The sequence below is a fragment of the Varanus komodoensis genome, unplaced genomic scaffold, assembly GCF_004798865.1.
Source record: "Varanus komodoensis strain SLA01 unplaced genomic scaffold, ASM479886v1 scaffold80, whole genome shotgun sequence".
Lineage (NCBI taxonomy): Eukaryota > Metazoa > Chordata > Lepidosauria > Squamata > Varanidae > Varanus > Varanus komodoensis.
The window spans coordinates 283,518-308,251 of record NW_025336482.1 but is presented as its reverse complement, the minus strand read 5'-3'; the positions used below and the strand labels follow the sequence as shown (position 1 = coordinate 308,251).

Sequence of the window (24,734 nt, the reverse complement as noted above, 5' to 3'; positions counted from 1 at the left end):
AGAAATAAAGGGCGCTTCGGACAAGCTTGGTGTCGAATGGGGGATTTGAGGATGGGGCACTTAACCCCTGGAGACCGGCTTGCCAGGATCGAGCCCCGATGGATGCACAGACCTAATGCGGCTTTTGGGGCCTTTCCAAAAGCCCACAAGAGTGTCACAGCTCTTGTGCCCTGCTCAGAGGGGTTTAGAGAGAAGCGTTGTGCCTTCTGGCTCTCCGAGGCTCAGAGGTGCAGCAGAATCGAGCCCCTGCCCAGCAAAGGGGGTGGGCAGGATGGGGTCTTTGGAGCACTGCATGCGTCCCGGCTGAAATGGGGGGGGGGGGGTTGTGCAATTTTTTTGCCCAACAGACAAGCCGCAATGTGTGGCTTTCATGCTCTTTTCCTCGCCTATGTTGTAGGAATGTTGTGCGAATAGACAGTGGGGACCCACAAGCCTGTGCCGCCCTGGGGTTTTTGGCAGAAGGGGGAATCTTGGGTGGAAATCCAACAGAGGACGAGAACTGGAATGTCTCGGCCCCCAGGTTTTATCCAAAAGAGCCAGCATTGCCGTGGGGTTTTGGGAGTCATGTGTTTTAAGCTCTTCGGAGCCAATGGGACAGACAGCCGTGGGCCCCCCAGCGTATTTCTGTTGGAGAGAAGACCTTCCTTGCCTTAAGATGTTCTTGGGCAGTTGCGGGGCAGAAGGTTGGCAGCTCTGGAGCAGAAGGAAGGCCATGCATGGCTCAGCAGGAGAGGTTGAGTACTGCACCAAGAGGCTAGGTGGTGAAGCTCTTTGTACGTGCCCAGGAAACACTTTGCCCTGGGCTTAAAGGGCACGCCTTCAGTCAGTGAAATGGACAGAGCTTTCATGTCCAAACGGAAGGCTCCATAAGAAAAGCAGGGAGCTGCTTTTGAATGGAGAGGTGTCATGCTGCCCTAACAGCTGCACGGCAGGTGGGAATTCAACAGGTGAAGCAGTTTTCTTGCTTGGGAGGATAATGGACGTTGGGAGAACTTCTGGATTTCCACCTGCCACGAGTCTGCCACGCATGCCTCTTTTTGCCTGAGGAAATGACCATGATGTTTGGAAGTGAATGAGGGTCTCAGGGAAAACATTTTCAGGCTGTGATCCAGAAAGAGAACCAGGAATTGGGCTCTCCCAATAAGAATATGACTGGTATTTAATGGAGGGTGGGGGTGGGCCTCTGCTCCTTCACAAGGATGCAGTGGAGGGGGGCAATGCCCCATTGTTGGTCCTGGGGGCTTTTCTGTTAGGACCATCTTTTGCATTTCCATGCAAATTGGAGAAACCCCACCCCCTTCCCTCCAGCACTGCATTTTCTGCTTATATTCAAGACCAAAACAAAAAACCCAAAACAAAAAGCAATATGTCTTCAAGTCTCCCCTCTTGCTTCCCCCTCCCACACTTTTAATTGGCCAATTTTTTTTTAATGCAACCTGTTAAAACTGGGACTCTAAACTCCCCCCCTTTTATTTATTTATTTATTTTGCAGGCTGGGTGGGTGGACCGTAAATCCCTGAAGCTTTGCGGGGATGCTGTCTTTTGGGGGAGGTGTTCCTGTGCTGGTGATTGCTTTTTCCCTCCAGCTGCCTTCAGCCCGGCCTGGCTGAGATGCCTGTGACTTGACAGCGAGGGGCAGCGTGGCACAGAAGGGGTTAAGGTCTGCCATTTTGTTATGTAACACCCTTAATGGACATATCAGTGAATGCCATGAAGATGGCAGGGATTAACCCTTTGTGGCTTGCAGCCAGGCCTGCGAAGTTTCCTCCTCCTCCTCCTTTTTTTTTTTTTTGTAAAGGTGCCTTTTTATTTTAATCCCCAGAATGCAGCTTGCTCCCCCCCTCCCAGTCTTTCAAACATCACACATTCATTGCTATCTCCACACTACTATTAGGGAAATTCCTAATATTAATTCATTGAACTTTTTTGAGCAGCGCAAGCAAATTATCCCATAGTCCCGTATGATATTTTTTCCCTTGAATCCATTGTTCTGGGGGTTGCTGAGAGGAAGATTTTACGGGTTTAATAAAGTAGAAAGTCTTGGAGAGGTAGAAAAATTAAGGCTAAAAAGGAGTGCAAAAACACTGTGCTTGGGACAGCAAGGATAGTAAAAAAAAAATCTTGGAAAAAAAGGATTCCCTCTACAATTTGTCAACAGTTGGCACCCACATGCCCCTTTCTTACTTTATGCAGTTTAAGTAAACTTAGGATTTTTCTGCTTGCTGGCTTGCTTGTTTCAAGCTTTTTTAAATACCATGCTATCACAAAGATTTCGGGCCACATGTGCCTGGGAGGCCAGGATGGCAGACTTGGAAGTTGGAGATTTGTGAATGGAACCATGGTCAAATTGACATGCGGCTGGTTCTGTCCAACTTTCTGCTCTCTTTCTACAGCAGCACAGACTTAAATTTCCACTAGATGCCTTCAGCTGTAGAAAATAAGCTTTTTGCCTTTTTAATGCGCCCCTCTTAGTAGACCGACTTCTTTAAGGAGTCTCTGATTCATTAGGTTCTCTGTCCGGGAGGGTTTCTGGTTCATAACGCCTCCCTTGCAGTGTTGTTCTGTTTCTTGTTCAAGATGAAATGGAGGTAGGATAGTTAGAAGATTGTCTGAGCAAAGTCTCTGGCCAACTGGGGATTTGGGTTCCAATGTAAGCTTCCAGTCTCTCAAAATTCAGTGCAGTTGCAATATAGTTTCAGTCTGGTAGACAACAACCCTGTAAGGTAGGCCTCCCCTTACATCTGTCTTCCTCACAAACCATGTTCCTCAAATCAAAGTGCTACTTCATACTCCATCAAGAAGAGAAGGTCAAGCTTTGAGTATTCAGAGCACGGTCTTCCCCATGGTAGCCCCAAGCCTGTGGAACAATCCTTTCTCCCTGGTTTCACTCAGTACAAGCTTGTAGATCTTTTTGGCTCCGTTTCAGAAGGATTGCAAGCCCCCGAGCAGGGGGAACCCCAGACACCCAGATTTTGTTGGACTCCAGTCCCCATGAGCCCTAAACAGCACAGCCATAGCCAAGTATGATGGAAGTTGTAGTCCAACAGTACCCCTGGAAAAACCTTTCCCAACCCACTTCAGGCATTTGGGAGTATGGTTTCCATCATCCATGGCCACTGACTGTGCTGGCTGGGGCTGCTGGGGGTTGAAGTTCCAAACTTCTCGGGGGGCAACTGCTGGGAAGGCCAGCATCCCGCCCAGGCAGCCTGTTAGCCGGTGTGGCGCTCTTGCTTGTGCCGTCCAAAATTCAGGGAGAAAACATTTCTGTGGCACCCCTGTGCAAGCGGCTACCCTTCAAGGAATTTTGCCTGCCCGCCCCCTTGGTAGATTTTTAGGAGCAGGGCAAAAAATTAAGCCCTCTTGGCGTCAGGGTGTGTTTTCTGCCTCTGCACCAGGCTGAGGTTCTGATTTGCAGACAGATCTGCGCTTCAGAGGAGGCTGCGATCGCCTGTCGTTTCGTGTGGACTGTGGCGTTTGCAAATGCGGGATGTGCTCTGGAATTGATGTGCATGTGGTGTCAGGATTTCGTTTTGCTGCCGGGTGTTTAGACCTCCTCCTCCCCCACAAGGTGAATCGGCTCATGTAGCAAAACATCTGCAGCAACACATCTGGAAGGCACCAGCCTTTGGAGAACATTCTCAAAACGTGTGAATGAATGAGCTTCATCAACAGCTGCCTTATGCCAGGTCCATCTCACCCTATGTAGCCTGCTCTGACCGGCAGCTGCTCTGTGGCTTTTCCACTGGAGACATCACCCTTCAGACCTGGGACTTCCTTAATGCAAAGTACGGGCGCTACTCCCAGGGTAGGAGGAAGGCAGAACTGAAAGTGTGTGAGAGGGAGAGAGCAGCAAGCTGCTGAACCAAGTGCGGCTTTGCAGCCCCGACTAGATGTCGTGCCAGGATCTTGCGGCTGGCCTGCAGGTCGTTCTATTCCGCTATTCAGGTGTGTGGGCGCTCTGTGTCAGGAGCTGGCGGAGTCCATCAGCGGCCCCGTCTTGCCCAAGACTGTCCAAGGATCTCTGACCAACTTGAAGGGGGGATTTTAACGCTTACGCTCCGTTGGGGAGCAACCGCCGCTGTCGTGAGCCTTCTGGTGCGTGCTTTGCACGTCAGCCGTCCTTGGCTGGGTCGCTCTGGCGGGGCCCCTGGGGAGACGCTGCTTGTCCGAGCAGGCCCTGCAGGCCCCAGATGGACAAAGAAGCCACAAGGGGCTCAGTGGATGGGAAGTTCGCCCCACCCGTTTTATCCCCATAGCCACCTTGCGAGGTAGCTCGGGCTGTGTGTGGGGTCCCAGATCCACGAGAGCGCTTTCAGCTGAACGGGGATTTGAACTGGGGGCTGACTCGCTCCCCTTCCCACAGGCCTGCAGTTTGAGAGCGGGGAGTCGCCAAATAAAGGAGAAAGGAAGAAGGCATCGAGGTGAAAGCGCAAGCAACGGGGTGAGGATAGGAGAGCGCAAACGGGAAGGGAAAAAGATGACCCTATCACCTCTGGCTTCATCCCAGCGTGCCCCCAACAGATTACCCACAAGAAAACATGGGCCTTGACTCGCACAACCAGGGGCATTTCCTGCCCCCGTTGGATGGGCTTCAAGGAGGCGGACGGACCTCCAAGTGCAATTTAAACTCACTGCGTGAAAACAGTGGTCACAGAATTGGCTAAAAGTTCCTTGCTTTCCTTAACGACTGCCAACAAACTCCTGCTGACCCAGTCACTGAGTCCACTTTAGAAACGTTTAGTATATACCTGATTATTTTCTCGAGTGTTAAAGCTGGAATGCATTCCTAGTTTTCTCAGCTGCTCCTACCCTTCCTGTAATTTCCCCGCAGTTGCGAGAGAAAGTGGTGATTGCCCCAGGAACACTTTCCCCTTGGCCCACCTTCGAGCAGGAAGTGGTTCGTAGGTGATCGGATTCTGTCCCAAACCTCCATGTTGGAAAAGATGTAGCCTGAACAATAGCAGGTTTGTCATCTTTTGTTTAGAGGGAGAGAGGTGAGCAAATGCATTCCTTGGCTGAGAAGGCAAGGTTGCCAGCCTGTCTCTGGGAGAGCAAGAAAACCATCTGTGGAAAGGTGTTTTTCCATATTACTGCGAAAGGTCAGGAAATAATAAAATTTTAACTCGCCTATGGCGAGTTGAAAATTTCCCCCAGGTAGCTAAGCAAAGAAATTGGACAAACTTTATAGGGTTTTTCTTTCTGTCTCTTAGTCTAGGTCAGGGGTCAGCAACTTTAAACACTCACAGAGCCATTTTGACCCATTTCCCACAGAAAAGAAAACACCGGGAGCTACAAAACCCTTTTGACATCTAAAATGAAGATAACACTGCATATTTCGTTTTTTACCTTTATGCTATGTATAAAAAAAACTATAGTATGTTGCATTTATGAAATCAATGAATGATTCTTTTATATAATCTCCATCTGTGAACAGTTTCCCGTGCCTCAGTATTTCCTGAGCGGCCACGAAACTAGCGTATGTAGTTGAATATGCAGACTTAATCCACTTCTTGAAATTTATTTTTATTTTATTTTATTTTATTTTTTTATTTTCCGATTTATATCCTGCCTTTTTCCTACAAAGGGCTCAAGGCAGCTTACATCGTTTTCCTCCTCCATCTTCTCCCCACAACAACAACCCTGTGAGGTAGGTTGGGCTGAGAGGCTGTGACTGGCCCAAAGCCACCCAGTTGGCTCCATGGCTGAGCGGGGACTAGAACCCAGGTCATCTGAGTCCCAGTCTCACGCTCTTAACCATGACACCACACTGGCTCTCAGAAATGATTGTTGCTCAGATCAACATTCCGCATCAGTTCCAAAATGGCTTTTTTTCTCTCATCTCCATCCAGATATTTTTCAGCAAAGGCTGTGTGTTTATTCTGGAAATGTCTTGCACATTTGACTTTTTGTTGTTTGCCAATTTCTCACCACATATTAAGCATACTGGTAAACCAGTCTCGTCAGCAGTGAAAGCAAATGAATCTGCCCACGTACCGTTAAATGTTTTCTTCTGAAACTTTTCTTTTCTTGGATTTACCCATGGTTGGCCTACCGGGGGTTGAAAAGCTCAATAAATCGCGTGCAGGCGGGTGTTGTACATTGGCGGTTGTGACGTGTATTTTGAGCGACGGAGCCGCAGCAGAGGGATGAAAGAGCCCCATGTGGCTCCGGAGCCGCGGGTTGCTGACTCCTGGTCTAGGAAGAGTATATTTAAGCTGCTCAGTTTGTAAAATAATGTGGGTTAGTAAGGAGTGTTTTTGTCGCTTGTTTGTTTTGCTGTTTCACTTTGTTTCTGGGCATGTTTACAAAACAAGCTAGATGATTAAAAAATCCTGGAGACCTCTTGAATGCAGGTTGTGAGTTGGGTGACATGGGACACTTACTTCCCTGTGTAATCTGTCCAGGACAACGTTTAGCCATCTCCCTGGTTTCTTGGGATAGGTAACGACTGTAAACAACTGTGCTTTTTTCTAAAGTGCTTTTTTTTCTTTTCTGATATGGCACAGGTGACAGGCAGGTATGTGTTGACCAATGGCCATCTGTGGCTTTGTAGGCAGAGTTTGGCTTACAATACCACCACCATTTTCCTGCAGTGCATCCTGGGAAACGAGGGTTGAAGGTGCTGTACAAGTTTCCTGGTTCAGACAGGACAAAGCCAGGGCTGCCTGTTCGTGGAATTGAATGGACCAGCAGGTATCTACTTCAGTCAGACACTGACTCCAGAGCTGGAAGATGACTGCTGTCTTTATTTGAGGGCTCCAACGGGATGCCTTTGTGTACTCTCTTCTGCCTTTCCAGACTTGTTCCTTAAGATTTTTACTGAAATGCTTTCTCACTGGAGAAGGGCTGCCCTCCGACGCCATCTTGGTCTGCTTGCGTCGTGTTTTAGGGTTGGAACCTCTCATCCCACTTCTATTTTTCCCCTGCCAAATCACTTTGCTTTCACTCTGAACAACTTGCTTTGGGGGAAAGCCCCACTGCCGCTGCTGTTTTTATGAATAAGCAAGCTTTTTCTCGACCCCGTCGGCCTCCATTTTGTGAGAGCGCCCATGCCACTCTTAAAATTCCCAGTATGCCCACGGACCCAAAGGGTTGGAGACCTCTCCCTGTGCGGTGTATTTTAGCCTTTTCAGAAGCAAGGACTTGGACAAAAGTCTCTTTAAACTCTCTTCTCTGGGCAAAAAGCGGAAAACTGGGACAATATTCTCCCTCAAGTCTTGTGAGCCCAGGAGCATAATCCAGACGGGACTTGCATGGTAAAGATTTGTCGGGTGATGGCTTGCTGCTTGCGTAGGAGACGAGACATTTCAAAGGGCCCCGTGCCTCTGAGCACACATAATAGCTGTTTGACCCCAGCATTTTCAGAACCGGCGGGATTCTGTTCGGCGCGGATAAGTTCTCACACAATCAGCGGAGCGAGCGGGCGCCTTGACCTCATTTAGATTCAGGTTCTCTTTGCTCATAACTTGCGTGGCTCAACAAAACTCGGCCTCTGTTTGGTTTTTAAAATGGATTTATTTTATTTTATTTTATTTTATTTTATTTTATTTTATTTTATTTTATTTAAACCATTTCTATCCTGTCCTTTGCATAGCCTCAGGATGGCTTACTAAGGAAGAGTCCAGAAAGAACTGGCTTGGAACTGAATCTTGGTTCCTTCTGGAAAGGTTGCATCTGTCTTGGGCCTTCGGTCCAGTGCTTCCGCCTGGGTTTGTTCCCAGGTATTAGCACTGGGCCACTGAATGGGAGAGATATACACTAATTAATTAAAGTGCTACACAGTGAGATCCCATTGCCCTTATTACATCCATGCATTTCCTGCTTTAAATGCATGACCTAAAGACTATGGCAGGGTGGGTGGAGCGCATGCATGCGAAGGATTCTGAATTGAATTCCTAGGAACTCCAGATTCGACTGGGAAAGCCCTCCCTCGAACATTATGAAGTGCTGGTCTGTGTACTGCTTACAGAGTAACCCTCGCTAAATTAGCCCTGCATTAAGGATCATGAGGACTGGGATCTTATTTTATTTGTAAAGAGAGCACCATAGCTCTGTGTTAAGAGTATTCGCCTGAAAGCCAGAGCAACTGCTACCAGTCCATGTGTTCCAAACACTCTTCTTGGTCCCCACCAAGGTTTTCTTCCCCTGCCCCTAAAAAATGCACACATTTTCCCGCCAGCACTGCGGTTGGGGCTAAAAACTGTGGATTCAGAGACTTGTAGAATGAGTCAATTCCTTAGGGAATAGACAATAGCTGAGGTGTAGGGATTGACGGAAACTTGAGAAATTCGGCTTGTAAACTCCACTCAGACAAGAACTTGCTGGATAACTTTGGGAGCATCGTGGCCTCTTGGCTTACCCTACCGCAGAGGAGTGTTGTTATTGTAATGAGCATGAAATGCATAGGAACTTTGCAGGAAGGAAGATAGACTATCAATATTATTGATAGATAAATAATTTCCAGAAAGAAACAGTGCAGGAAAAGGCGGCTGAAGTGGTTAGGGGTCTAGAGCAACTCGATCATTTAGGAAATAATTAGGAAATGAAGAAGGAAACCAGAGCGACTTCCACAGCGGGGATGCCTGCTGTAACTCCACCGGGCTTGTCCGCATCTCCCACCTGCAGGGTATGAGTCCTGCTGGAGTAACACCGGAGTATCCCCGGTGCAGGTGGAAAAGCAGCTTTCTAGACCTCATGCTTTCAGGCTACATTGCTCCACACATGGATCCTTTTGAAGGACGTGGTTTGATTCTTCCACTAGCTCAGCAGAGGCCTCTCCCGGCTGGGACCGCTGCTCTTTCTTTGGACAAGGGGCCTGAAATTCCTACAGGACAAGCACTGCTCCGAAACCTCACTTTGCTTTCCTGTTTAAGTGGAAGCCGTTCTCAGCAAGCGTGATCGAACTTTGTGGGGGGGGGGGCTTGCATCCTTGCCCTTCTCACCGGCCTCCTTTTTTGCCGCTTTCTCATGCAAATTCCAGAGATTTTGATCTGCCAAAATCATTTTCTCCAACTCCGTCCCCACAATGCATGGTTCTCACCAACTTTTCTCTTTCCCTTTTTGGTGCTTCCCGCCTCCCCCCGCCCCCCCCCCGCCTTCCCCCTCCCCAGCTGGGCCCATCTGTCCCGTCCAACCCTTCCCTCCTTGGGTTGCCTCCTGGACTTTGCTCCAAAGCTTTGTGGGGGGGGTAGTGCTGGTGTCCTGTGCACCCGCCCCTTTAAGAGGGCAGCTCCCGGGACTTGGTATGGTGGAATGCCAGTCGCAACCCTGCGCGAACATCTCCGTCGCGGCACGCACGGAGCTGTGCGAGGGTTAACAACACGGAGTTTGTTGTCTGGAACCAGTTCAGACCGGTTTTCTGGAAAGGGCTTTGTCTCTCCCACTGAATCCTGGGAAAGGGTCACGGTTTAGATGCAGTGATGTCATCATCCACAAACTGACTCAGCGCTTTCCCCCCCCACCCACCCCCCCAGACATGTGTGTGTGCGTCTGTGTCTGGCCAGGTACGGCCGGACAAGCTGGGCCCAGAAGCAGCCCTTCTGGGGGCAAAGCCCGCCCGCCCCCGGCACCCCAAGCAAAGTTTTGGGCACCCCCCCACCAAATCTCCCTGACTTCCAGTTGCCCCCAAAGGAGTTCTGAGCACTTCCTGTGCGAGCCGGTTGCCCAGGGCGGGGGGTGCTCTGTCTGCAGCCGGGCCAGCAGTTGGTTTAGCGAGAGACCGGGGGGAAGCGGGCACGGGCATGGGCCCCGAGCCGCCCTCCCAGGGAAGCCCACCTGCACCTTCTATCATGGGGCTTTCTCAGAGAGGTTTCAGAAGTGTCTGTCCCGGAAACAGGTGCTTGGAGCACCTCAGCTGGGATTTTAAGGGAAGTACCCCGGTGTCCTGCCCAAGAGCGCAAGCAGGTTGCTTTGGGGAGAGCTGCTGACTTGTGCTAGCTTTTTCCAAAGAGTTCTGTCTTGGCATGGTTCTGTTCCTGGGGAAAGGAGAAGTTTGGGTCGCTTGTGCATGAGAACGTGATCTCCTTGAGCCGGTGGTGCTGAAACTTGCTATCGTGCGATGCCTGGTGCCCAAATAGCTTATGCCTTCTTCTGTTTCTCACCTTACTTCTCCAGAGCACCATAATGACGGAAGAAGCTTGCAGGACGCGAAGTCAGAAGCGAGCGCTTGAACGGGAGGTCACCCAAAACGACGTGGACTGTAAAAAGATGAAGCTAGATAAGGGACTCTTGGGGGCCTCCGAGGCCAATGCTGAAGGGGGAGACCTTAAGATAAAGACGGACTCTGGTTCCGGGAGAGTCCAAGGATTATTAAAAGGCGCTGAGATGAAAGCTGCCATCAAAGTGGATTTACCAACAGGAGATGAGCCGGTGGACATGAGTACCTCGAAAAGGTAGGTCACTGCTCACTTTTAAGAAATGGATGGATTGCCTTCCAGATGGCAACAGAAAATGGCAGCAGGAAGCAGTTCCTTGTCCTGGTGGTCAGTGGAACTCCCTGCCACATGAGGCAGTGCCGACTTTTACACTGCTTTAGACGTGCGAACTTAATTGTCGTGAGAATTGCTCCAAGGACTCAAACTAGTTTCACATCAGTGGCCAGAAGGATGCCTCCATTAAACTCCCAGAGCAAATGTGATAATTTTGTGCTTACAGCCACTCGGTGACAATAGGTTCCCAAACTTCGAACCTCGATTTGGAAAAAGAGCAGTGAAAATGATTCTGGAGCAAAGCTCCTGCAAGAGGTGTCTTCAGTAACGGGGCTGTTCTGCTTAATAAAATGGCGAGGAAGGCAGGACAGGAGAGAGGTATTTAAAATAAGAGAAAGTGGAGAAGAGGCTTCTTGCTCGCTCGCTCTCTCTTCCATGACTCTTGAACCCAGGGTCATCCCATGAAGCTGATGGGTAAAGAGGTTTAAGAGAGATGAAAGGAAGGTCTTCTTTACACAGCGTATAGTTAAACCACAAAATTTGCTGCCACGGGAAGGGGTTATGGCCACCGATCTGGATGGCATTAAAAAGGGATTGGACAGATTCATGCGAGAAGAGGCTCTCCGTGGCTGCTTAGCCTTGCTGGCCGTGGGCTAGCTAGGTCCTTCACCAGAGGTGCCACGTCGTTAGCTCTTTGCCTGTGCACACGTTCACACTTCCATTTAGCCAGTACTGTGCAGAAGTTGCCCATTGAGCAGTCTTGCAGCGTATCTTGTTGAAACAGCCGAAACAGAAGATGGAGCAGGGCAACACTGCACTTTCTTGATAGCCGGAAGTGCACGCTTCTGAAGGACTGCCCCAGAGTGAGGAAATTAAAGGCAATTGTGCTTTCGTGAGGCACCAGACACGAAGCAGTGGCGAAGGAGAGAGCATAGAGAGGGAGCTGACCGGGGAAGGGGGAACCCCACTGCGACCTTGTCTGTCTGTTGGGGGCACCCTGCCTGGCTCGGTAAGAGCCCATCCATGGAGTGTTTTGCAGCCCGGCTTTGCAAGGAGAAAGCAACATTCTTGTGTTCCTAAAAGGCACAACGCAGAAGGAAAAGGTGCGGGGAGGATGTGCAAAAGGCAGTTTACAGTCTGTAAGGGTTAGGCAAGTTCTCCCGTGAGCTTTATAGAGGAGTAAGAATTTGGACCAGCCTCTCCCCACTCGGGTTGTCTAGCATCAACAGCAGCTTTCTAGGAAGGTCCCACCAAAGGCTTTCCTAATCCCCTCCGTTCACAACATTTAGGGGTGAGTGGCCTTTCTTCTGTACCCAAATCCACAACGGCGGCCGTGGTAGCACCCCGTTATCCAGCCATCCACAGACCCCAAGGGGTGGTGGGTATGAGGAGGGAAGGGCAGCAAGGCCTCAGCCCCTATGGATGCTGCTGGGGCACATGGGTCCTGGCCTGCTTGCTGACCCATGATACCTGAGCTTGCTAGGATGGCCCAATTTGTAATGGACTTAATTGAAAGTCGGTTCCTGGCAGAGCGGAGCGCGACATGCTGAGCTTCCTCTTGGGTTGTGTCGCTTTTCATGTTTAGATCCATAATGATATGCAATCTGGCTTGCAAAAGCTCCTCAGCTCCCAGTTGTCTTGCATACACACATGCATGTGTCCATCCGAGTCTCCAGAACGTCACTTTCCACTTTTCCAACGCTCTTGCATTTCTTGCCACCCCTCCTTGAAATAGAGATTGGAAACCCAAGACCTGAAGCGTCGTTAGAGAAGGTTCAGCTTTTATTTCATCTGTCCCACATTCCGCCCGGGAGCTCAGGAAAAACATACTTTGGGGACAGAGGGGAGGAGGTTGTCCAAGAAGAGGGTCATAATTTCCAGAATCGTAATGATGCAGCTTCCCAAACTGCCGTAAGAGAGCAACATGAATGCTGCAGATATTCCTTGAATTACAGGGCGATTGACATCTGTCCTGTTAGAGAGTCATTCAGGATCTAATTAGTGCTGATTAGGCATGTCTTTTCAGTTTTTTTTTAAATGTTAAGCATCATAGAATCTTTTTGTATGCAAAGAAATATGTGAAGTATATCCATTTACCCAAAATAAATGCACAATTTAAACTTGCTGAATCTGGAATCCTCCAGATGGGTTGGACTACAGTTCCAATCATTCCCAAACAACATGTATTGGCCTCAGTCAATGCAGGAGTATGGTCCAGTGCTGATGGTTTTTTTGGACAGATCCGAAAAGGATAGACATGTCACATGAAACCTTATCTGGTTTGCCAAAACCTGGTTTCCCACTGTGTCCAGACGCATCCTCACAAACACATTACAGTTTGCTAACGAGCCGCACACTGCAAATAGAAACCATGGTTTATAGTTGCTTAAGAAACGTGGCTTGTTTGGACAATGATTTGTCCTGATGTCTGAACCCGAGAACTGTGGCTTATCCCTGGCTTGTTTGCACTCCTGGAACCAGAGGTAGCTGCCATTAAAGTTACCCTGAAAGCTGGCAAACATGGGCAAGAGAGCAACAAAGCAGAAATCGGGGGAGCAAGTCCAGGTTTGCTGCTTCCTCCGGAAAGCAGCTTATGGCTCAGGCAGCAACAAACCAATGTCAACCCAAACTAGGACCGTACAAAGAGAATCCTCTGGCAGGATGGGGATATCCTTCTTTGGAGGAAGGCTGCCCAGAATATCAGCTCTTACGGACAAACCAGCTAGGCATGCCCTCGTTTCTCGACTAACCAGTGTCCAAAACCATCTGCTGGGTGGGAAAGTCTGGTTTTCTTGGTCTGGGCATCCGAAGTAAGTTTTGCAGTGGTGGGTACAGGTCCTACTGCAAAGCGTGCCATAGAGTTTCACAGCAGATTGTGGAGCGGAGCAGACCTCTAGCTCAGGGTCGTCTCCTGATCAACCCTTTCCAGCCTGATATTCTCCAAATGTTTCGGATTTCGCCTCCCATCAGCCCCAGCCTGGCATGTTTCTTGCTCAAGAATTCTGGGCTTTGCAGTCCACAGCGTCTGTGGGGAAGGCACCTGGTTGCAGAAGGCTGGTGAATTTGGAGTTCAGACAACGAAGAACTCCACCATACTCAAGGGGGCAAGTAGTTTGTCTCCAAACTATGGATTGTTGTTGTATCGTGGTTTTTAAATGAGAGCTGGGCAGGGGGGTTCTTTGCAGTTCTCTGTCATCTTGCCACCTGAGATATTTGGTGTTAGCAGCCCGGTCTCTGGGCCATGCCAAATTTAAAATATCTCTTTGGGGTGGAAGATGGGAATCCCTGGCCAACCGGCTCATCTGGGAATGCAGGTTGTGCTGAGGAGGTGTATATGCATGTTCCACCCCACCCTGAAGGCAATTTTAGCACGTGTGAGATTCTCCACTCCTGCCTCCCTTTCTTCCTTTCTTCCTTTCTTCCTGCCTGCCTGCCTTCCTTCCTTTCTCTTTTTGGCAAAGGGGACATTTTTCTCTTCCTGTTTGGGAGTAACTTCACTTCACCGCCACCACTGCATGTTCTCTCTTTGCCCTTCACCCTTAATAAAACTTCTTTTTGAGAAATCCTCCATCCATGTATGCCAGCCTCAGAAATTCAGCACTTTGGGGATTGCCGTGTGTTTGTGTGTGTGTGTGTGTGTGTGTGTGTTTATTGCATCAGATCTATACCCTGCCTTTTTTCTCTTGTGCAGAACACAAAGCAACCTGCAAGGTTCTCTTGTTCCCCATTTTATCCTCACCACAACAACCCTGTGAGGTAGACCAGGCCTAGAGTCCAGGAGTGGCCCAAAGTCTCCCAGTGACTTGCATGGCTGAGTGAGGACTAGATCCCAGATCTCCGGAGCCCCAACCCAACTTACTCATGACTAAACCAAGGGACCACATCTTTCCCAGGAATGAATTTATGCCAAAGAGCTGTAGAAACAGCTAGTCAAGACAAATTCGTCAACATCTCACAATCAAGAGCAGTAGAGCTCTGAATATAAGTTCTTGCCCAGTTTAAGGACCTTAAAACCAAGCGATCCCTTTCCTGCAGTCATAAATTATTGTGGGCAGATCACAAGTTTGGAAAGCTTTTTTTCCTCCAATTTAAATGATTCAGGTTTTCAGTTTCCCTGGAGACTCCATTATCAGCAAGAAGCGCTTTAAGCGAACATAAGCTGGTTTTTTGGGGCCCATTTCTCAGCCCACGCCAGCATAAGGCCTCTGAGAATCTCTCCGAACTGGAATTTGGCGCTCATGGTGAACAAGAGGCAATGGCCCACTTTAAACAGCTCGGAGCCAGATTAAGCGAACAACCCTCCTGAACCTGTATGAACTTTCTCTGATCCTCTGCACGGTCTCAGAGGTTAGGTTCACGCTTTTCGGTGGTGGCCGCATCCTTGCAGAATGCCCTAGCACAGGATGTGTGCATAGCTTCCTCCCAGACTGTTGACAACAAGGCTTTAGAAGCTTAGGTGTTCCAGCTGGTTTCTTTTAAAGAACCAATACTCTTTTTTCTTGTATAGATTTGACTTGTTGATGTTGATTAAATTGTAGTGTGTTTAGCTACTTTTATGTATTACCAACAGTTTTAAAAACAATCTCATCAGGTAAACAACCTTGCATAAAAATGATTTGCCTTATATAAAACTTTTTAGATAAGTGGATGCATAAATATTTGAGGGTTTCCCCAAAAGATCTGACTATGAGTGTTTACTGGAAAAGTGAGCACTTGGATATAAATAGTCTGTGCATAATATGGTACTGTATATAAAATTCAGTTTCTGAATTGTAAGATTTAACCAAAAAAAGAGGGGGTGGAGCCTCCAAACTTGGTTGTTTCTTTATTTTCTTTTTCATTTTTTTTAAGCAAGATTTTAGTCCTTTGTGCCTTTGATGTTTATTTATGAAAGTGTGGCCAACCCGAGGTGTGCTTTTAAAGCAGCAGCAGCCCAATGTCCTCCACAAGCTGGGGAAGATGGGCATTGTACACAAGCCCATCTGGAAGGTGCCAAGTTGTCTGAAAAGCTGGGGAGAAGGAACACTTAAGCAGAAACAGAGAGTCAGTGTGGCGTAGTGGTTAGAGCAAGGGACTGGGACTCAGGTGATCCGGGTTCGAGTCCCCACTCAGCCATGGAGTCAACTGGGTGGCTTTGGGCCAGGCACAGATGCTCAGCCCAGCCTACCTCACAGGGTTGTTGTTGTGGGGATGAGATGGAGGAGGAGAATGATGTAAGCTGCCTTGAGCCCTTTTCAGGAAAAAGGCAGGATATAAATCAACAAACAGACATCAGGGTGCAAGGGATGTATCTATTGGCACCCAGTTAAGGAAAATTACCCCATAGTCATCAAAAGTGGGATATAAAGATGATGCTGATGATGAACTATGGCATTTCTTGTTCAACGGTCCGTAGCAAAGTTGGTTTTCTCTGGATTTGTGAGCCAGTGCTGAGCAAAAGACAGAGAAACTTGCGTTTCCCAGAGCACCATTCCAGCCTTCAGATGGAGGACTTAAAAAATAAAATCTACTAGTATGTAAAAAAAGAGAATGGAAAGGAATTACAGTGGGCTGCGCAAAAAGCCTGGTGTTTAAAAAATGTGATCACCAGCCGGGCTGGTGTTGACCAAACCTGAATTTGGGTGATCTGTACAGGGTTGTTGTTGTGGGGATAAGATGGAGGAGGAGAGATAATGTAAGCTGCCTTGAGCCCTTTGTAGGAAAAATCCAGGATATAAATCAAAAAAATAAAAAATAATAAATAATAATAAAAACTAATTATATCCACAAAGTTGGTTAGGAATAAGCCAAAGATGGAACATCTTTGCCCTGCTTTGTCTTTTACTGTTAGTGAGAAACAGGAGGCACCAAGAGCCTGAGGGAGAGTGAAATAATTTTGAATCCAGGATTTAGGGAAGCGATTGCCGTTTCATTTAAGTGCATTGTATGCAGAAGGAGCCAGGTAGAGACTGGGAAGAGCTGTTCCCAGAAGAAACCAAAATTGCATTCCCCTTATACAGGTGTCTGGTACAGCCACTTAGGTGTTCAGTTCTGGCCACCTTACCTGGAAAAGGGCACTGCTGGGTTGGGAAAAGTGCAGAGCAGAGCAACGAACATGATCTGAGGGTCCGAGCAGCTCCCCTGTGGGGAGTGGGGCCAAGAAATGGGATTGCTGAGCTCAGAAAAAAGGCACATACAGGGAGACAGGACAGAGGTGTGAAAATAATGCACCATAATGCCAGAATAATACTGATTGGTGGGGGATCCAGGAAAGATCAAAGGAAGAACTTCTTTACATGCTGCTGCTATTAGGAAATAACAGACATCCAAGTCGAAAGGAATTTCTATCAAACTTGGGACTCTTTTTATTATTGGCTAGAGAAATGGGACTTCGTATAGATTTAAATATGTTTTTAAGTTACCATAAATAGAAAAAAATGTGCGGACTGACCCAGCAGGTCTGATGTTTTCTGATGATTGATGTGGTTTTTAGTTTTCCTTTGTTTTAGGGTTATTTTGAATAAAACTTGTTATTAAAAAAAAAGAAAAGAAATCCCAGCCAGTCCGCCACAAAACTTGCGGAGTTTCAGGTTTCCCTCTGCTCACTGGAAGACTAAGCCCTACTGTCCCATCCTGGGAGACTTAAACTATCCGGGAAGCTTGCTTAAGGCTGGGCCACTTGCCAGCTCAGACAAGTTGGTACGGACACAAAGAGTTTGTTCGTGAGCCTGGCAGTGCACAGGACGGAAATGGGTGGGAGAGAAATGCACGGACACAGGTGCTGCATTTGGGCGCTTGGGCTGCTTCCCCGGGATGCCACCGTTTGGCAAAAGGTTCCCCCTCTGTGTTCTCCAGGCAGCTGCTTTGCCTCTGTGGGACATCTCCACATGCTCCATTTTCTTACAGCACCTGCTGCCCCCGTACTTCCTCGTCCCACCCCCCAGTGCTCTTCCCACCCCGTTTGCTCACTTCACAAAATGAAAGCAGTGTGTCACCAGAAACTGGCTCCGACCAGCTGGTTACCATAGCTTTTACACGGACGTGGGAAGGGATTAAAAAAAAAAGTCACGTGGCTGGATCATGTCACTGTGGGGTGGGCTCGTTAGAGTACAGGAAGCTCGCAGATGGATGAGGGAATCCAGGCTTCGTTTCCTCCTCGCGTGCATCAGGGGTTAAAAAGTGCAGAGAGTTTTGCCCCGGCCCAGGAAGATGGCCGTAACCCAAGTCGAGCTGGCAGTCCTGGCAGCTCGGAGTCTTCTCTCCGCCAGCGCGCCCTCAAGCTGCCCCACTGCAGATGTGTGGAATTGCAGCTTCCATCCTCCTGGGGGTGCTGGGAGATGTAGTTGCACACATCTGCAAGGAGGCCGATCCACTCGGACCAGCAACACCTGTGTGGCTTTGCTGGCCTTCCCTGGAGAGGCCAGATACCTGAAGGAGCGCCTTCTCTCCTGTGTGCCCTCCCGCCCCTTGAGATCTGGGCCGGAGGTCCTTCTCCAGGAGCACTCTTTGAAGGAAATCAGGAGGGTGGCTACTCAGAGGAGGGCCTTCTCTGTGGTGGCCTCCAACTGTAGAACACACTCCCAGAGAGCTTCACCTGGCACCAGCATTTTTTTCCTTTTGATGCCGGATGAAACCCTTTTAATTTTCCCACTATTTTAATTGTTAATTGTCTTGATTTGTGGTTTTATATTTATTATTGGATGCTGTGCTACTTTTTTCTCTTTATCCTATTTTATTGATGTTCTTGTGAACCGTCCCGAGACGTCAGTGATGGGGTGGTATACAAAAGTCTTAAATAAATAAATTTGAAACCGGGGCATCCTTGACCATTTTGGTGGTGCGCTGCAGCCTGCCTGAATCTGCCCACTGAGGTCGGGTTTCTCTGGGATTGGGACATGTGTCCCACCCTTCATGTACCACCCCCTTGGGAAGAGCCCTGATACGGATCAGGCCCAAGGTCCATTTAGTTCATGGAGCTGCCCCAAAGGGAAACCCACAAGCAGGATAGGAGTACAGCAGCAGCCTTCTGCCATGTTCCCCAGCAACAGGTATACCTGGGCTTCTGCTACTGGAGGCATCCTACAGCCATGAGGACTAGCAGCTTTGGATACCTTCCATGAATTTTTCCTGTCCTTATTGAAAGCCGTCCAAAAGGGTGACCAGCCCTGAACTGGGCTCTGGACTGTGTCCAGAAGCCCTTCCTTGGATCTTCTGCCCATCTGCTTGCTGGCTTGTCGTCTTCTGGGTTCTAGTATTGTAGGAGGGGGAGGAAAAAAATTATCCCGTTCCACTTTCTCCTCACCTGGCAGCCTTTTACACACCTTGGTCGTGTCTCCGCTTCCTCGCCCTGTTTCTGAGCTCAGCGATTTCTCGTGCTGCAATCTTTCCTCGTTTCCTCTTGGACAGGAGGCCATGGTGAATGGTGGAGATGGGTTATTTTATCCCAGAGGAGGGATGGGGTGCCCCAGGGGTCCGAATCGTCATGCCTCCCCTCCCAGAGGCATTATGGGAGTTTTCATCCCAAGACTCCTGGGTGGCCAGGTGTGTTTTCTCCAACCTCCCATGATGTGGACACTTATTCAGGACCAGAGGTCTTTCCGTGCCAGCCAGGTGGATAATGGCACCCTTCAGATGTCTGGCCTACATTTCCCATGATCCCTCACCATTGGCTTTGATGACGTAGGGGCTGATGGGAGCTGTGGGCCCAAACATCTGTGAACCACCGTTTTGGGCTTGTGGGTGCCATAGAAATGAAATAAATTAATAAGCACCGGAAATGCTTTTTATGTTTGGAGCCCAGATGTTGGTTGTGGGTTTGGTGGAGAACAAACAGCTGGCATGTGGCAAAATTTATTGGTAGCGCGAAAGAAAGGAAAGCAGGCTTTCTGAAAGGTGGTGGTGTTTGGGCAGCCCATAAAAGCTCATTTTAATGGTGTTTGGATGTTTTCCTCTCAGATTTGCTCAGTGCAATACAGAGCCAGAGTTGGTCTCTAGAAGCATGACATTTTTTATGAATGGTTAACTGCAGTTACGTTAAACAACTGAATTGTTTAACTGCAGTTTAAGTTCTCTATTTAAAAAAGAAAGAAAGAGAGGAATAAGTGAATTTTTGCAGGGGACTTGCTTGAGACAAAATCATTTTTACACAAACCAATCTCAGTTGTAGGAGCACCTTTTGTGAATTCTGTCCATTCTAGTGTTTTGTTAAGAAGTGGGGAAGGGGGATCAGGTAATGACCCTTATTCCCCAGCCTCCTTTTGTGCCTTTGTGTCTGAATTTGGGGCTTTTTATTATTATTATTAAAGTTCAGAGCTGGCATTGCTTGTATTAGGGTGCCCTCTATAGAATCAGCAAAGTATGACTGCCTTCTCACAAGCACATCCTCCTTAAATTCTCAAAAAATTTCCTCTGGGATAGAAGTTGTTCTTGGGTGCCTTTCCTGGGAGGTCCCATCTATACCATTACCTGCATGGGAAAGTCCCCTCCCCCCTGAACATGTCTGCTGCTTTCTTACCTTTTTAAAAAGAGATTCTCTCTACCTAGGGAATCCCAGTTCTGTGCCTCAAAGAGCTGAATCGTTTCCCCTGTGTACAAGCAAGACATCGGCATTCTTCATACAATTCATGTACAACTTGGCTTAATTTTATTCTGGTTGCCTAGGCAGGGGGAAGGACAAAGAGCTATCCCAGCCTTCCCCAGTCAGTGTTGTGATGCAACTCTCATCATCCTCAACCTGCCAGGAATGATAGGAGTTGTGGTATGGCACACCAGACAGAACACTGTTTGGAAAGGCTGTGCTTTTCTCTGGGTCATTAAGGCCCTCAATGACTGGGAATTCTATTCGAGTATACAGCTTCGGAATCTGAGTTTGGAGCTGGCATTTGTCCATACTCTTTGCCTTCATAAGGACTAGAATCCTGAATATGGGAGCTTGTTTATACGTTGCTGTAAAGCTTCAGGCAGGGCCCTGAAAGTAAACATGAGCATTCTGAGAGTGGGTCATTCTGTGATTTATTAGTTTTCCTTCTTAAAACAGTTCTGTTTTCTACCCCCCTCCCTTTCTGGGCCATGCCTCCAGTGATGCAAAGCGGGAGAGGAGAGTTCCGTCTCCCGACGTGATAGTACTATCAGACAACGAGCCATCAAGCCCGAGAATGAACGGGTTGACGAAAATAGCGTTAAAAGAGACCAGTGCAGAAGTGCTGATGGTGAGTCCCACAAAGGAACGGCTGCGTCTCTCTCCTCGGCGTGTGGGCCTGGACGCAGCTAAAGCTCCGGCCATTCCCTGCCTTGATTTCTTCATCCCCTCTTTGCACTCTGCCCTGTGTTCTTTGCCCCCAAACCTTGTTCCTAGGAGGGCTCGGCCCTCGCGTGGCTCCAGCCGTGTGATGCTTTTCCTCGAGCGTCTTTGCTGGCTTCCCGTCCCCTCCTGCATGCAGCACAGACCCTTCCTGCTCACAGTCCTGCCTGCCCCACTGTTCTGCCTTGATCTTGATGTAGATGCCACGCTCTGCAGCTTCTAGAGCGGAGCTGCTGAAAGACCCCACCCTGGCTGCCCTTTTTGTCTGTAGCCACAGCCTGAGCGAGCGATGCGAGAGCATTCTCTCGCTGCCTCCGATCCACAGAATAGTTGCAGAAGCTTAAACCAGGGTGTTAGTGCAGTCTTCTGGGCATCCTGGCCTAACTTTCTGGACTTCCCCAAAGGGTACGACCCCTCTCCCAGAACCAACAATTGTCTGGCAGGTTTCTGGCTTCCGTGCAGTTTTTTCCCCCATTCCAAAAAGGCTGAAGTGCCTATCCCAGACCTTAGTTATTGGTTATTCAAGCTTTAAATCAAAAGGACGTGAATATTTTGGTCCTCCTCCTTTTGCCCTTGGGGACACTTATCGCTGGAACGAGGCCTGAGAGCTCAAAGATGGAATGGGTAAGGTTCTCCAGAGCTATGCAACTCCCTCTCTCTTTTTCTCCCTCTTTGCCTTTAAAACTGCTCCCCCAAACTCCCCCAAGCCCTCCTTGCCCAGCTGAAACGTAATTTTGGTCGCCCTTTCTTCCCACCCTTGCAGAAAAGCAGCCCCGAAGAGCGGGAGCGAATGATCAAACAGCTCAAGGAAGAGCTGCGGTTAGAAGAAGCCAAACTCGTGCTGCTGAAAAAGCTACGACAAAGTCAGATACAAAAGGAGACGACAGCTCAAAAGGTATGTCTAAGCGCCATTTATAACCTGCCACTCAGGCAGGTGAATCTTGACACAGGTTCCCAGCTAAACCCTGACTAGACTCTGCTCAGATATGGGGCCACCACGGAGGAGGCGCTGCCCTTTGGAATCGCTACCCGAGAGCTTGCATTTAAGCAGTCTTGAAAAACATCCTTGTTATCTCCGGCTGTTAAATAAATCCGTCTAGTAGCATTTGCTGTTGTGACATAATAGTGTATGTTGTTTAAATTGATTAAGTTTATGAAGCTCTCAGAGTGACATATGTCACAAGAACAGACACAATAAAGCCGATTGCATCCTTGGAAGAAGTAAGGCAGTAAAAGCAGCAACAGAAGACAAATATCTGAGCTGCTGGAAAATCTGAAATTATTTTAAACACAGAGAAAGATTGTTTTGTGGTGTAGCTTGAAAACCTTGGAAGAGAAGCAAAGCAAGTAGCGAGCGAAACATTAAAGGGGGTGAAAGGGGTTGAGTTTCACTCCAGACAGTCAACCACCAGCTGAGCCACACTGAAGGCCTAAGGGGCTTTTCTCATTCCCTGGATATTGCATTTTGCAAGATTTTAAAAAACGTTATCAGCTGATTCCTGAAAGGCAGCAGAGAAGCATGTAGCTTGAGAAGCTGACATAGAACATCTGAGCAAAATACCTTTGGGGTGGTAAAAAAGGAAAAACCAAAATGAACTGCATGAGATCAAGCAACAGCCCTTAGAACAACCCAATTACATACTAATTCTACACACACACACACAACTTTTAAACCACGTACTAGCTAAACATCAATCCTGGGAACAATTGTGGGCAAAAGAAGAAGGGGGCGGCAGAGGCTGAGGTGGCTGGAGGGAGTCCCTGAAGCAGTTGGTGTGAGCTTAGGTGGACTCTGGGGGATGGTGGAGGACAGAAGGACCTGGAAGAGTGTTGTCCGTGGGGTTGTGATGGGTCTGATGCGACTTCGCAACTAACAACAATCTAAACATCTTATGTGGTTCCAAGAGCAGTAGGAAAAAAATGTGTAAAAGCAATCTAAGAACAGTGCAAACCAGTAAATAATTACAAACATCACAACCAGGACAGCAGCAAAATAGGAACAGCACCTTCTGCCGCCTGGACAATGTTTTTCATTGTCACACGGTGTGGAAACCTCATTCCACAATTTGTGGCACAGCTGAACGGAACGTCAGGGACCGTCCCTGCTGGATTGGACCTTTCCTCCTCGCAAGCTGGCCAGATGCCTCATGGGTACCCTGGCATCAAGGCATGGTCATCCTGTGTTCCTTATCTTCGATGCCGATTTGGCAGGAGATAGACTGCTTTTGAACTTGGAGGTGCCTGTGCTGGCCATCGTGTCACCACCAATGGATCACACCTCCATAGATTTGCCCCCTTTTTAGTAAAACGCATTTGTAGCTGATTCAAGATTCTTACCCTGAGCGTCGTTCTGTGGCTCAGGACCAGGCCCGGGTGGCATCATGGCATTCCAGGAGGCCGGATGTGGTTTTTCTGGCGGAAAGACACTGCCGGCTGAGCACTCCTCTTGGCTTTGATAGCCACATACGTTCCGTAGCTGTGCATCGTGAGCTCCAGGTGCCGACAGCCATGTCCCATGCGCAGGATTCCCCAGGACCGAGCAGTGGGCTTGTGACATCTTGGAGTTGATCGGGGCTGGACGGGAAAGTGCAGGGTGCCTGAGGGAAGCTGCTAAGAGAAGAGCTACTTGGCTCGTGGCTCTCTGACGCAGTGGTCCAGAATTGGTGGTCCTCAGCTCGATTTTCGGCATGCAAGAGTGGCTTGTTTCTTCCCTGGCCACCTCTGTGCAGGGAGAGAGAGAGAAGAGGCACAACCAAAGCACCTTTGGATCAGTGCCGCTGCCTGTCGACAGATTGTCTGCTTGGGAATGCCGTGGCCTTCGACAGGAAGGTTTTCCGTCCCTCCTTTAACCCACCTCTCTGCTTTTCTCCTCTCTGTCTCCTTTCACATCCCGTACAGCCCGTGGGCTCTTCAGGAAATGCTGTGGCCACACCTCCCCCATTAGTACGGGGCACACAAAACTTGGTATCCAGCAAGTCGGCTCTTCTGCAGGTCAGTGGATCGGGGAATGGGAAGCTGTTCTCTTGGGGGCTCTTTAACCCAGCTCTGCAAAAGCCGCCATCTCTGAGCCGTTTGTAGCGACGGATCGGTTCGACCGGCTGGCCAGTTCACCATCGCAGGTGGATGCCAGTCCGGCTGGGGCTTGTGCTTATGTGCGTTTGAACTTGCCATCTGCATGCTCCATGCTTTGCATTGCGAATTGCTTGGAGGGAAGCTCAGCGCTGTGACTCACACAGAGGTGCAACGGGCATGCTTCATCCGGGATGGGATAATTCTGCCGTGAAGCTGCATCAGGGTGGATTGAGTGTGCTAGTCTAGCCCAGGGAAGGATGCAGCTTGTGGGGAAGGGCAGGCCAGGCCAGAGTGGCGATGCGCAGTGGGCAAGGAATGGCACACCGGCATCCAGCACAGAGTCACCGCAAAATAACTGCCTCTCTTCTTTGGCGGACATCTGTCGTGGCCTATGCCGCTTCCAGGAACTCTTGCAGCCTCTTTGCGGTCTGGGGCGGGTCATTCCTTCGCATCCTTCCTGGCGAAAGCTGAACGATTGTTCTGAGATTAATAAGTCCCCGTTGGATGGGCAGGCGGACCTCTGTGAGGCCAGCCCTGCTTCGAGCTCCCACTGAATGAGCCGCCTCTTTCTTCCTTGGCGCCCACAGAACCCTTCTTCACGGATTCCCGGGGCCGTTATTCCTCCCCCGTTGATCCGCGGCGGGCAACAGGTCTCCTCGAAACTGGGCTCCCAGCAAAACACACAGATTGTAATGCCGCCTCTGGTCCGAGGAGCACAGGTGAGCCGAGCACCTGCTCTGGGGGAAGAAGGTGTGCAGCCGTCCACGCCCAACAGGAAGGGAAAGGCCGCTCTCCTGAGCACGGGAGAGCTGCGATCCATCTGCGTGGGGTCTTGCAGCTCCAGGCTCTTCCAGGTGGCGACTGTCGTGGCTGCTGAAGGTCAGGGTTCGCCAGAGTGCGCCGGCCTGGGGAGGACGGCAGCGGCCTGTTCTTTACTGTGGTCAACAGATCAGAAT

At 49.1% G+C, this 24,734-nt stretch overlaps 1 protein-coding gene across 10 annotated transcripts in view; it reads left to right on the top strand.

Moving 5' to 3' along the window:
- The window catches only part of GATAD2A (GATA zinc finger domain containing 2A), a 51,621-nt gene that overhangs the window by 19,365 nt on the left and 7,522 nt on the right, over positions 1 to 24,734 (top strand). For 6 of the 10 annotated variants that reach the window (XM_044455856.1, XM_044455854.1, XM_044455858.1 and 3 more), the window contains 5 exons: positions 10,114 to 10,391; positions 20,485 to 20,614; positions 21,470 to 21,601; positions 23,605 to 23,697; positions 24,366 to 24,497. In XM_044455856.1, the coding sequence (XP_044311791.1) occupies positions 10,123 to 10,391; positions 20,485 to 20,614; positions 21,470 to 21,601; positions 23,605 to 23,697; positions 24,366 to 24,497 (756 nt within the window). In that variant the 5' untranslated portion in view covers positions 10,114 to 10,122. Of the gene's footprint in view, positions 1 to 4,840; positions 4,965 to 6,506; positions 6,694 to 10,113; positions 10,392 to 20,484; positions 20,615 to 21,469; positions 21,602 to 23,604; positions 23,698 to 24,365; positions 24,498 to 24,734 lie in introns of those variants that run through there. The other 4 variants (XM_044455851.1, XM_044455850.1, XM_044455852.1 and 1 more) reach the window with 2 other exon arrangements.